We start from the raw sequence: 13,412 nt of genomic DNA on the forward strand, positions 1-13,412 counted from the left end.
AGAACAATAACAGTACCAATCTTATAAGGTTCTGTGAGGATTTAATGTGTTCATAAATTAAGTGTTTAGAACCAGGGCTGACACACAGAAAGTGTGATATTATAGGGATGAAAGTAGGGTCTTTATTTTTCCAGGAAAACAATCCGGCATTAGCCTATCAGTTAGCAATATTGCATAGAACTTTAAATTTTCTGTATTGCTCAAATCCATCCAAGTAAGTATGTTTATAAATTATATGCTTAAGCTTTTGGTGGTAATGCTGGTTTTTTTTAACAGTACAACTGTGAAATCACATGTCATTTACAGTCTCTCATTTTTGTTGCAATCTTCTGAGGTAAACATGGTGAGAAATATTTTAGCTACCTGGTGACACAAAAAATGAACTAAAAAAAAAAAAAAGCCAAAAACAGACACTTAAAATTTTGTTGTTAGGGGGAAAATGTAGCTTTATGTCCTTAAGGCATTATCGAAAGTTAATTTTGAGAAAGGATGGAAAAGAAACTTCCTCCACAACCTTGTAAAATTCAAAATATCTTAAAAATATAAAACATATGTCTCCACATTTATATAAAAATAAAATTAGAGGGGCGCCTGGGTGGCACAGTCGGTTAGGCATCCAACTCTTGATTTGGGCTCAGGTGTTGCTCTCAGGGTCGTGGGTTCAAGCCCCACGTTGGGCTCCACACACGGCATGGAGCCTACTTAAAAAAATAAAAATAAGAATTTAAATGATTTTATTTCTTGATGAGGGCCCCAACAACTCAAATTATTATTAGATTGTAAAGTGTTGTACAAAAAAGCTGACTCATATTGTCCTTTCAGTTTTAGATGATTTGGATACCAAACTGGCTCAGGAACAGGGTCCAAGCTCCGTGAATACCACAACATCTCTCAACTATGGATCGAGAACACAGTTCAGTCATTTCTACTCTAGAGGGAACACACACGGTAATGTCACGGGATGGCACAAAAACCACTATAATGAAACTTCTAATATGTCTATCTATGACATCCTGAGGCCAGGAGCCCCTAGGGAAGGTTTTAAAACCTTTTCTCCGAGAACAAAAACAATTTATGATATGTACAGAACGAGGGAGCCCAGGCTCCTAAAAGAAGATTCCGTGCAAAAGCATACTTTTGGTAGTACTTCTCTGTGTTTCGACAGCAGGCAACAATCAGCTTCACCAGCTACAAGATATTTCACAGCAAGAAGCTTACATTTTCCAACCATCACTCAGAACAAGAGTGGGTTTCTACCACCCAGGCACCAGCAGAGCCCAAAGAGGACTCCTTTGTCATCCATCATATGGAATAGAGCGGATTCTTCTGGAGATAGGCAGAGCCAGGAAGAGTTTCTGAGGGCCCCCTCGCCCATGGAGATTGACGCTGCCGACCCGTATGCGTATCCCAGGTGTTTTCAGGAGAAGACGAGATACGGATTCTACCGTTCACAGAGTGTTTACCAAGGTGTTCATTTTAATGCCCCCGTGGATAATGCAATGAGTCCTGACCCGTTTGAGAACTCAGAGAATATGCCATTCTACCCTCAGGAAAACCCATTTGCTCGATCTTTCTCTAGCAACACCTTTGGACGAAACAGGGAACAAAGATTTAGACAGAGTCCTTTTTGGGACCAACAGGAGGAACATTCTTCCTGGTCTGAGTTTCATCAAAGCAGGCATCTCTTCCCTTCTTCCCACAGAGACTTTGAAATGATCTCCATGGAAGCAAATAGTGTGTTGGCTGCTCGTGGCCATGGTGTTCCTTCTCAACACTGGGGATCGTTTTCTTCCAGTTACAGAACAAATGTGTTCGGAGGTCAAGAAGAGCCACACCCCTGGCAGTTTGATTCTCCGACACCCACGCTGGAGCGCATGGAGATATCACGAGGTAATGGGAGCCAATCGACTCATTTCAACACACCAGATGTTTGTGCTCTGACTAGTCCAGGCTATCACATCCCATCTGGTAAGTCAGTGTGTCAAGACGGCAGTCTTCCTACGGATGTACACATAAACAAAGAAGCTTATTCATCTGGCATTGCTCAGACTCTAGCATCTTCATTCAAAACTTCATTCCCCCAGATTCCTGATGACAGAGGGAATCCTCAGAGTCCCATCTTTCAGAAGCCCACTGTCACCGCCCAGAAAATTAAGCCTGCCTCTCTTCCAGGAAAAACCTATACAGAAGTCACCGTGACCAAAAGGAATTCAGTTGATTCTCTACCTCTTACTGAAAACCCACCCAATATCTTGGCCATAGAAGTGAGCCATGAGAAAGACTTGAATGACTCTATTTTGGAAGAATATAAACAACTGAACAAGATGGACCAGACAAACATGACAAGTGAAAGGCCCCAACCCGATGCACAGACCGTAATCTCTAACCTTTCCCCCGATTTTCGAGATCCCCTCTCCCAGGACTCAGCCCAGAGCAGAAGATTTGCTTGGAATGCATCTACCATAGTAAGTTCAAAACAGAGAGATATATCCAAAATTCATCTATCACACAGAGAGAAATCCAACGAACTAAAAAAAGATAGGAATTATCCCGGGAATAGAAAAGTTGGCTCAGCAACTACCCCTCCTTTCATTCAGGAAAGCAGAACAACATCATTTCCTGGCCCAGATCCAGGGTGTCACCAGGAAGTAAGAGTAAGGGGTGAAGATAGTTCAGGCATTATTAGAAATCACCCCTGGAGCTCTGAACCTGCTGATAATCAAAATGAACCGTTTCGAGAAGAGCCTGCTGTTTTAGATGCCGAGAAAGAACAACGCGGCACAACTCATTCTGCGAACTGTGGCCAATCAGCGGCTGGTCACAAGATCCCAGGTGACTCTTTAGATCCGTCCTCAGCCATCCTACCCCATACCTCACCATCGAATCATTCTTCCCTCCAGGCTCTGGTGATTCCTTCTCCAACGGCATTCTCCAGGAGAAGTCCTTCAGGCGAAGATCCATCTCTGGGAGAAGGAGAACAAAAAGACAATGATAGCAAACCCCAAAATGATCGGTTTGCCCCAAGCTCCTCAGAAAACCAGAGGAGTCATGATAGTTGTGTGCTCGTACATGATGAGGCAGTTGACGCTGTCAGATGTCATTCCCGCCCTCCTTGCAGGGAGGGAAAAGGAAAAGGAAAAATCAGACGATGCATATCCTGTTTTGAAAAGTTAAACAAAACGGAAAGCAGATCAGCATCAAGTGATAAAAGTAACCACAGGGAAATGCATCAAGGCAATTCCAAGTGTCCTGAGGGTCACACAGCTTACTGTATCTCGCCAAGAAAATCAGCCGGTTTCCTCATCAATAACAGGAAGCTGGAAAGTAAGATAATGCGTTCTTCCTTTAGGAAGGACCCACTTCCATTCCAAACCAAGAATAAGGTGGAAGACCCCGTAGGGAAGTACACATCAAACAAATTCAGTTCCAGTTCTTCGGAGTCAGAAAGCAAATGTTCCACAGCTGTTTCAGACTCGGTCTCAGTAGCGTCTGAAGCCACAAAGAGGATGACACATATGAAAAACATTAGAGCTGCTTCTGTTAGAAAAGGACCACTTCCATTCCTCATCAAGAGGGCTGTGTCGTGTCCTTCGGGGGCACCAGATGCCTCTAATGGGAGAGATGAAAGAGAAAAATCCTTGGCCTCAAACACAGATGCTTGTGCTCTAACACTAAAACCTTGGGAGACCATCATTAGCCCTCCAGAAAGTAACTCGCCTGTTAGCGATTGTTCTTTACCCAAAAGACTCCCCCAAAAGGAATACTTTCAAGAACATACTGAAAAGGATGGTAAAATTGCTTCCTCCAAAACAGTTCTCTTTTCAAATGAAGACCCTTTGCCTTTTTCTTCAGACATGTCCAGAAAAGAAAGTAGGAAGACATTACACAAATTTAAGACCACTAGTATGTTTTCTGTTTCTGGTGATGAAGATAATGTAAAATGTCTGGAGGTGGTTTCGATATATTACACTCTGCCAAGGAAATACAGCAAGAAATTCTGCAACATTCTTGAAAAGTATACACAGCAAATTGATTCACATCCAGAATCAATGAAAGTGGAAACTGAAGCATTTCCTAATGCTTTTGAAAAGGACAAACTAAATGATTCTCCACAAGAGCCATCAGGAACACCTTCATCTGAAGGTCAAAAGATGCTGGTCAGCTCTGCCCAGGAGAAGAGCCATTTTCTGCCTGACACCACTGAAGATATGACTGCTTTACCGGACCTTGGGCCCTCAGAGCTCACATTACAGGAAATGGCTTCTACGGAGACAGATGTTTCTCTTCGTAAAGGACCATCGAAAACTAGAGAGATTTCCCCAGATAACTTCACTGAAACACCTGCAGGTGATTCACGGGGCAGAAAGGAGGGAGGGAAGAAATGGCCAAGTGAAACCCTGCGCCCTTCATCAATGCTTCAGGGAAAAAAAGTTACAGAAGAGAACTCGGAGGACTGTCAGCAGCCCATGAAGTTGGGTAACCGTGGCCCGTCTCCTCTTCCAGCCCGCTCAGAAGAGACTGTTGGAAATTCCCCAACCGGAAGAAGTTCTGAGGCGCGTGCAGGTAAGGCTGTGGGGATTACAGCTCCTGGAACTGCGGAACGCCCTCCGAAGGATACCACAGGCGCAGCTACGGCTGGGAGCGCCCCTGGATCGCAGCCTAGGCAAGTCAGAGGGGAAACAGGAACACGTTTCCAAAATGAGACTAACAAAGGACTTTCTGACTCGGAAAGCCAGGTCTTTGCTCTTACTCCAGCTTTGCAAAATCTACACCTTGACGAAGGGACTTGTCCAGGTGAAGCAGAGGTAGAGAGTTTGCAGTCTGAACCCAGAGACCGACCTCAGAGGAGTCTGGAGGTAAGTATGGCAGAGAACGGCAAAGCTGAAGACGAAATACGGAAGTTGGCATGGGATCAACCTTCGCTTCCTGAAGGAAGCAATAAAAATAAAACCAGCTTGGATGACCCAGAAAAAGGGAAGAACAGATCTTTAGTTAAACACAGATGGGCAGTCATGTCCAAAGCCAGCAGAAAATTCTCAGCTAAAGATTTAAGCCCCAGAAGACATGTAGCTACTATCTTCCCCCAAAGTGGGACGAGTTGTGGCTTGGACATTCTGTCTGTTGGCACACCAGAGTGCGACGCTCTGTCCCCCGAGCCTGCTCCAAAGCCCGTAGAATCCAGAGATGAACGCGGGTTGAGTAGCGATGTGATGGGTGTGGAGAAATCCGAGAACTCTCTCAACGTAATATCCGACAGAGAAGCTTCTACACATTTAGGCAATCAGAAGTTTAACGACATGTCACAACTACATCAGAGTGAGTCTAAAAATGTCTCAGACTCATCACCCAAGCATGAGAAGTCTAAAGACATAGCAGCGGCTCAGACCTTGGAAAGAGAGTCAGGGGCCTTGACCCAACTGACGTTCCCCAGCCTCGGGGAAACAGACTTCTCTGACCATCAGAAAAGACTGAACCCTCCTTTTCCATTGGAGCCTGAAGAGAAATCTGGAAGGAGCATCCCATTGTCCACTTATCGGCAGCAACAAAGTGATTCATCTCTGGAGTGGGAACCTGAACCGCACCGCCGTCACTCAAACAGTTTAAAAAGCATCAGTGTGCATGGTAATCTGGTACGCAAAAGTCATCCTCCAAAAGTCAGGGAGCGCCATTTGTCTGAGAGCACATCTCTTGTCAATGCCCTGAGTCAGCTGACCCTAGAGAATGATTTCTCTAGCAACGGCGGGTACAGTCGAAGATTCAGATCCTTTTCTGAGCTTTCCTCCTGTGATGCAAATGAAAATCCAGCTTTGTGCAGTGGCAGGACAAAAATGGGTCCCCGGTCTGCCACGTCTATATCCAGACCCATTGACTATGGAATTTTTGGGAAAGAACAACAGCTGGCCTTCTTGGAGAATGTAAAGAGGTCACTCACACAAGGAAGATTATGGAAGCCAAGCTTTCTCAAGAACCCTGGCTTCCTGAAAGATGACGTGATTAGTGCCCCTAATCCAACAGAGCCATCCGGTTCAAATTCTCCTCTGGGCCAGATGCCAGAAGATGCCTTATCTCCAAGCGCACCACTTAATATCTATGAAGAGAATCCACTGGACTCAGACTGTGACACAGACACAACCACAGATGATGAATATTATCTGGACGAAAATGACAAAGAGTCAGAACTGTGAGCCTTCTTCAATAAATTGCCTAGCCTTTCCAACCAAAGCTTGTATGGAAATGAAGTGTAAATGTGTATGCCCTTGAGAAGGGCAGTATAAAAAAGATCCGGTCTGAGCAGCACCTGCTATGAAACAACCTGAATTCTCTAACCTCTTTCTCTACACCATATATATATATATATGTATATATGTATATATATACATATGTATATGTACATATACATATATACACATATATATGTATATATACATATATATGCTTTCTAAATTCTAGAGGAAATGAATTTTTATTTGGGGGGGCTTCTCTGCTGTTTTCTCCCTCTGTATATGTTCTTGGCCTTTCTCCTCGCTGTCCAGTTTTGGCTTTCTGCTTTACTTTCTCCCTAATTTTTTTACACCTTTCATTGTGATACGCAGCCCTAATACCCCAGGCACATACAAAACTAATAACGTCAGTAAGTTAGTAATTAGAAAATTCCATATTTCCCCTTCCATTCCACACCCTATATTCGAGACATTAAATAAATGTCTTGATGATGGCCATGGAGTCAATGTTATTATCCTGTTTGACCTGGCATTTAGGAGGTTTAGGGTTGTTTTTGTTTTTGTGTGTGTGTTTTTTTTTCCTTTTACACAAAAATAAGGGCATTTTCACAAAGGCATCCTCTTAGATCCATAGTGAAGCCAGGGAGACAGGTGTTTGATGTATTTGTTGAGGTTATAAATGAGGAGCTGAATCCTTATAAAGCCCAAAATATTAGTACTCCAAGGAATACCTTTGAAGACATTTGTAGGGACCGGCTGATTTGTTAAGGGCTGAATTTTAATCAGTCAAGGATGCAGGCCAGCAGCACGATGGTACAGAGGCGGCTTGGCCACGCAATTCCTGCTCAGGAAGGGAGCATGACTGTGGATGCAGGTAAGTGGACATCCTTCGTGGGACTGCCGTCCTCCCTGCAGCTCTCCCCCCAGCTGGTTTTCCCCATTTCTCTAGGACTCCCTGTTTCTGGATTTTCTTTATTTGCAGCATAGGACGCTTGATTTCATGCGCACATTTTCGTCACGAATATCAAGTGGTAGCTTTGGCCAAGCCCCTACAATGCTGCTGAGTCAGGTCAGAAACACTGGGATTCACTGGCTTCTTTGCAGGACCATTTACCAGACCCCCTGGAAATTAAAGGCATAGCAAATCCCTGAGAATCTATAAGGCAGAGCTTCTAAGTGCTTGTCACTATGACTCCTTCAATCATGTATATAGACTACATTAGATACATTCTATCTAATACCTACATCTATCCTTCTTCATACCCCCTGATACCTTGGTTTTCTAACTCTTTAACTGCCAAGGAGACCTTCTGGAACTTCCCCTCCTAATAGGATAAACACCGACAGATGTTGGAACTAGAACTACAGAAAGCCTGCCCTCCAGGATCTGAGTGCTGTGAGGGTCCACATGAGTGGATTTCATTCGGATTGCTTCATAGTAGCTTCCTGACCCAATTCTGTTCTCCATTTTTCTCACCTAGTATGTATCATCCATATAAATTAAGGATAATGATAGTGCTGGTGAAGCATATAGAGATCTGGAACTGATAGAGATGCAAGAAAGAACTATATTATTATTATCCTCCTACCCATTGCCTTGCCTGGAAGCAAAATACCAGGGCTACTTTACATCATTCCCATGAAACCCAAAACTAATAAACATGTGGTAACTGACATGAAAGCTATTCCTTAAATCTGTAAATTGTTTTAAAGTCCAGGCTCTGACCAATATCAAGCTCAAAGAGACTGATAATAGAATTTTAAATCAGCTGTGCTGAATATTTCCCCTTAAATGATAAAGAAGAAATAACATTTTATTCCTTTCTTATTTATGTTTGTAAATTCTGTCTTTCCTCTTCCCCTTCTATTTATCTGATTATTTAAGTATGAGTTTCATAAACCGTGACTTACGTTTTCCCATCTAATTTTAAGATATTTAGAGTTCACATTTTAATGTTAAGTGTCGCGATTTTTGAAAAATGGTCCGCTTGCAAGTTCTATTTCAGTAAGTACTCTGAGTTTACATGTATGTTACAGGAGGTGAAATGAAGTTAGCTTATATTTCACTGAGTTTAGGCTGTAACAAGTTAGTTTAGTTAAGGTGAGGATAAGCAGTTACTCTGAGGCCCTTCTGCTCTGCACTGGAGACTCCTATTTGAACTCAAAGATAATTGATGGCTGATGCTCAGTTGCACTGTTTGTAATGTTTGCTTGTTGCTCTGGCTCAAGAATCAAAGAAACAGAAAATTCATAAAAAGAGCACCTCCTAGGGCTACCTGAGTAGCTCAGTCAGTTGAGCATCCAACTCCCGATTTCAGCTCAAGTCATGATCTCAGGGTTGTGAGATCAAGCCCCACGTCAAGTTCTGCACTGAGCAGGGAGATTCTCTCTCTCCCTGAGCCCCTCCCCTTGCTTGCTCACTCTCTCAAATGAGTAAGTAAATCTTAAAAAAAAACAAAAAAACCAGCACCTTCTATAGTTTTATACTTTTATAAAATGCTTCGTTAAAGAAGTACAGCAAATTTCTATGTATTTTAACATACGAATTGCTGCTTTTTAATACTCATTTTTGGTACTGCTATAGTAATTTATAATAGTCATTTTTATACCCCTCACTTGTGTTCTAATCATTATTAAAATAAATATTCACATAAATGGAGTAAATCATGAGGGAATCCTTTCTAACAAGTATCCTTAAATTATTAACTTGTTTAGATAATGGACTTCAATTTCACAGTGTACAGTTTATTTAAAATAGGGTGTGGGCGCCTGGGTGGCTCAGTCGGTTGGGTGACCGACTTTTGATCTCAACTCGGGTCATGATCTCAGGGTCCAGAGTTCTAAGCCCCGCATTGGGCTCCACACTGGGCGTGGAGCCTACGTAAAAAAAGGGGGGCGTGGCGTAATGAGATTATTTTAATTTTTAGAGACCTCCTTCTGAATAATTTACCCCCTTACATTTATAATTACATGTCTGTTGAACTTCCAACTTCTACTGACAAGGTTTTGACTGACAAAAAGTGACTAAAAGCCATTTTGTGTAGAAGGTAAATGTATGTCTGTACTAGAAATAGTGAAAGAAAACCCACTTAGGTTATGGTGAAGATGGGGATAAAATTGGAAAACTCCCACCTGCATAAAAGCACTATACTCTATGGAATGCCAGAGGATTAAGGAGGCCTTACTGGTAAGATTTTATTGTTAACAGTACTGGTAATGCTTTAGAATATCCCGTTTAAATGTACAGAGTGAATATGTAAATATTTTACTTTCCCAGCAAGTTTGTGAATGTATTACCACTTAGGGGCTCTTTCTGACTGGCACACCTGTGTTTCTGAAACAGGTAAGCCTTAAGCACTTTTGTTAAAATGTGGTCAATTAATCCTTTTATGTACTTTTCTCAATCCTGTTCTATAGATGTGAAAAGTGTTACAAGATAAGGTGCAAATTTAAAACAATGCCTATGTTGAAATAAATGATTTAAATAGATGCACGTTTGACCTGGTTTTTATTCCCATCCTCAAATGATTACTTTTAAGTGTGAAAGTTTCAGGAAGAATTCTAAAAAGGTGTGGCAGAGAGGGGGACCAAAAACATTCATACAAATCTCTCTGTTGTTCTTGAACGAGATCAGCCATATGTAGTTTCAAAAAAACCACAGGGACTTGCTTCTCTCTTACTTGTACCCAAAAGCAATCAACTGACCTATGAAGATCAGTCTATCTGGTTGCATGACAGAGGAGGAAAGAAGGTCTGGCATTTCTCTGTGAGAGAAAGAAAGTGCTACAGGGAGTGTTACCCACTGCCCAGTAGCATTGGTAAAAGAGAAACCGTTCTTTCCAGTTGAAATATAAGACATACAGTATTAATTAATGGATCTGTGCCAATCTTACATCTTTTCTAGAAAAGCAGCCCAAAGGCTGTGTCCCTACCAAGGACAGGAGAGTGTTGTCATCTTGAATATGTACAGTATTGTATTAAAATGTAAAATACATTGCATGAGCCAGGATTTTGAGTTGTAGACTAAAATCCTCTTTAGGTGACTTAGGTCAAAAAAGGACTTATTAAAGCATGTCTAGTTTGCCCACAAATGCATTGACAGGGCTGACAAAATAGATATTAAGTTGAAATTCCAGCAGCAATTTCTCAGATGATGCCGGGGAGTTGGACTTGTCATGGGAGCTGCTGTCTCTTAAGACCAGGAAGGCAGCAATTCAGGAGAGAACCAATACACGGAATCACTGTATTCATTTTCCCCAGAAATCACGCCAGCGGAAATAAGAGCTCTGGTGTATACAGACTTACAGATAAGAATTTTTATTGCTACAATGGTGGCAAAACTGAAAACGAAGTGAACACTTGATAAGAAAGGACTGGATATATGATGGAACACCCACGTATGTGATATTACGCAACCACTAAAAAGCATAAAGTAGAAACATGTAAGTTGACTTAAGAGAATTTGCATGAGGTACTACGGAGTAAAAACAAACAAACCTGCACACGCATGTGTACACCTAGAAGGACACATACGAGGCTGCTTTGTCCGTGGCTACGTGTGCCCAGTTGGGGTAAGTGGTGTGTTCAACCGGGGAGGGAGAGAGAAGCATACTTATATTGGGAGAAGCACTCTGCCGTGGGTCTTGAACACTTTTGCTGGGCATGCCAAGGATGTAAGTCCTTGACCACGGTTTACACATGCCATTTCTTTCCCTTTTAAAAAAAAATTTTTTTTAAAGATTTTATCTATTTATTTGACAGAGAGATCACAAATAGGCAGAGAGAAAGGGGGAGGGGGAAGCAGGCTCCCTGCTGAGCAGACAGCTCGATCCTAGGACCCTGGGATCATGACCCGAGCGGAAGGCAGAGGCTTTAGCCCACTGAGCCACCCAGCCCCCCCCCCTTTTTAATTGAAGGTTTTATTAAGTAATCTCTACACAACATTGGGCTTGAATTTACAAACCCGAGATCAAGAGTCCCACGCTCCACTGCCTGAGCCAGCCAGGTGCCCCATGCCCCACACAGGCCATTTCCTAGGCCTGTATTTGTAGCCAGCAACCTTGAAGGATGAGATCACATCTCCCTTCTGGCCAAGAGCAGGATTGATTCCCCTGGCTGTGAAATCAGTAATCCCCTGAATCTGGTGCATTTCTCTTATAAAGCAACACACTTCACACATCTGTGATGGACTTTCGCGTGTCCCCACCAGACTTGGGGGCTATGTATGTCTGCTGGGGCCACCATTACAAAATACCACGAACTGGGGGGCTTAAACAACAGAATTTATTCTCGCACAGTTCTGGAAGGTAGAAGTCCCACATCAAGATATTGACAGGTTTGGTTTCTCCTGAGGCCTCTCCCTTGGACTGCAGAGGACTGCCATCTCACCATACCCTCCCTCGGTCTTTATTTTGTGCCCAAGCATTCCCGGTGTCTCTCTGTGTTTACTAATTTCCTCTTCTTCTAAGGACAGCAGTTAGATTGGATGGAGGCCCATCCTAACAGCCTGCTTTCACTTAATCATCTCTTTAAAGGCCCTATCTCCAAATACACATTCTGAGGTCACTGAGCTTAGTCCTCCACATATGAATTACGGAGAAACACAATTCTGCCCATAATAGGGGACATGGGGAATCCAACACAAACCAACAGGAAACTCTGACAATGAATAACAAGGTCCTTTGTCTCTGACCCAGGAGTCTTGTGTCTTCCGACAGCATGTCTTCAAACAGGCTAACCTGTTAGCTTGTAAGAGGCAACAATCCCAATCTGCAGAGTTCTCCACCCCCGTATTTTAGCACCCACCACACAAGCCTCTTTGTCTTTCTTTAAAACAAGAGTTTTAAAGTCCGAGTATAATGCCTAAAACATAGCAGGCATTGAATATATATTTGAAATTCGATTTAGGATAAAGAATCTAGTCAAGGCACTGGTTGATCCAAAGAGATACGATTTTAAAGATACCGAGGGCAGTGAGGAAGAAAACCGGTTGGTACAGACTCAGTACTGCCAAACAAGGGTTCGGATTCAATTATATGGCTTCCTTAATGTGTTCTTGAAAAATACTGGGGTTACTGCAAATAGGATGTAATTTATTAGGCCATATTTTACTACCGTCCTGTACCAGCTAACCCTCAGATTATCTCTGGGAAATTTTTAAAGTTTGATTTTGGAAGAATTTGAATAAAATGTGTTCTACACAATTTTTCAAAGTGATAGCTAGAGCACTTTCTACTGAAAGCATGCAGACAGCCCCACACACTCAACATTATCAATGAAATACTAAATAATGCTATGCTTTAGCCCTACAATTTACCAGTGGTTTACCACCGTTTCTGCAACTTCAAAATACAAAGAACACTGCCTACAACCTCTGCTCAGTATTACCAAAACAGGCCAACAGAACTGGGGAGGAATTTGCCCCAGTAAAAAGTGGTGATAGCAAGAACGCTGAGTAACCCAGTTAAAGGCAGGAGATGAAAGGAAGCGCCCGATTCTGGCATTTCTGGATTGAGCTCTGTCAAGAGGGTGCAGAGTCCCAGTGTCCATTCTGTACTGCGGGACCGCCCTGGCTCACCCAGCCTGAGCAGAATGCTTTATTTTCTTTGAACGGATTGGAACCATAAGCCGATAAAGAAGAAAAAATAATTAACAAATGAGGATCAAGGAGGGGAGGCAGACATGGCGGCCAGTGCTTTAGGGCTCCTGCCAGTCTCTTCCAGGACCCCACCTCCAGCTTCTGAGGAGTGACCAAGACCAGTCACACCTCGTTAACTCAGGGGACCAGAGCCTCCTGACAGTGGGGACGGTCGCCTGCCAGGCTCGAGGCAGGTCCTCTGTCCCCCTGGCTTGTGATACCGCAGTGCCTAACTGCTCCCTTGAGGTTGGAGCCCAAGCTGCTGGGAGCTCCGGAAACAGCGGGAAAAGCAGAATGTGGGGGAGGGAGACTGGGAAGAAGGGAGCGGCGCTCAGCGGAGAACGGCCGCATGCGGCTGGTGCCGGCGTGGACGCGGAGCTGTCAGAGGCGCCGTGACAGCGGCTCTGCGCCACGTGGACCCAGCGAAATTCCTGGGCTGAAGGCACTTCCCGGAGGACACGGGCGTTCTTCTGCGGGACCCTTTCGCTCGCCCCACCGCCATCCCCCGCGTGTTCGTGTCCTTCACAGCGGTTTCCTCCAAACGGCTCACCAGC

At 43.5% G+C, this 13,412-nt stretch overlaps 1 protein-coding gene across 11 annotated transcripts in view; it reads left to right on the plus strand.

The window, feature by feature from the left end:
• Nucleotides 1–9,710, plus strand: part of EXPH5 (exophilin 5) — a 72,735-nt gene extending 63,025 nt beyond the window's left edge. For all 11 annotated transcript variants that reach the window (XM_046017364.1, XM_046017365.1, XM_046017366.1 and 8 more), the window contains one exon: nt 823–9,710. In XM_046017364.1, coding sequence (XP_045873320.1) covers nt 823–6,185 — 5,363 coding nt within the window. In that variant the 3' untranslated portion in view covers nt 6,186–9,710. The remainder of the gene's footprint in view (nt 1–822) is intronic.
• Nucleotides 9,711–13,412: the final 3,702 nt, after the last annotated feature.

Source organism: Meles meles, chromosome 8 (assembly GCF_922984935.1).
Source record: "Meles meles chromosome 8, mMelMel3.1 paternal haplotype, whole genome shotgun sequence".
NCBI lineage: Eukaryota > Metazoa > Chordata > Mammalia > Carnivora > Mustelidae > Meles > Meles meles.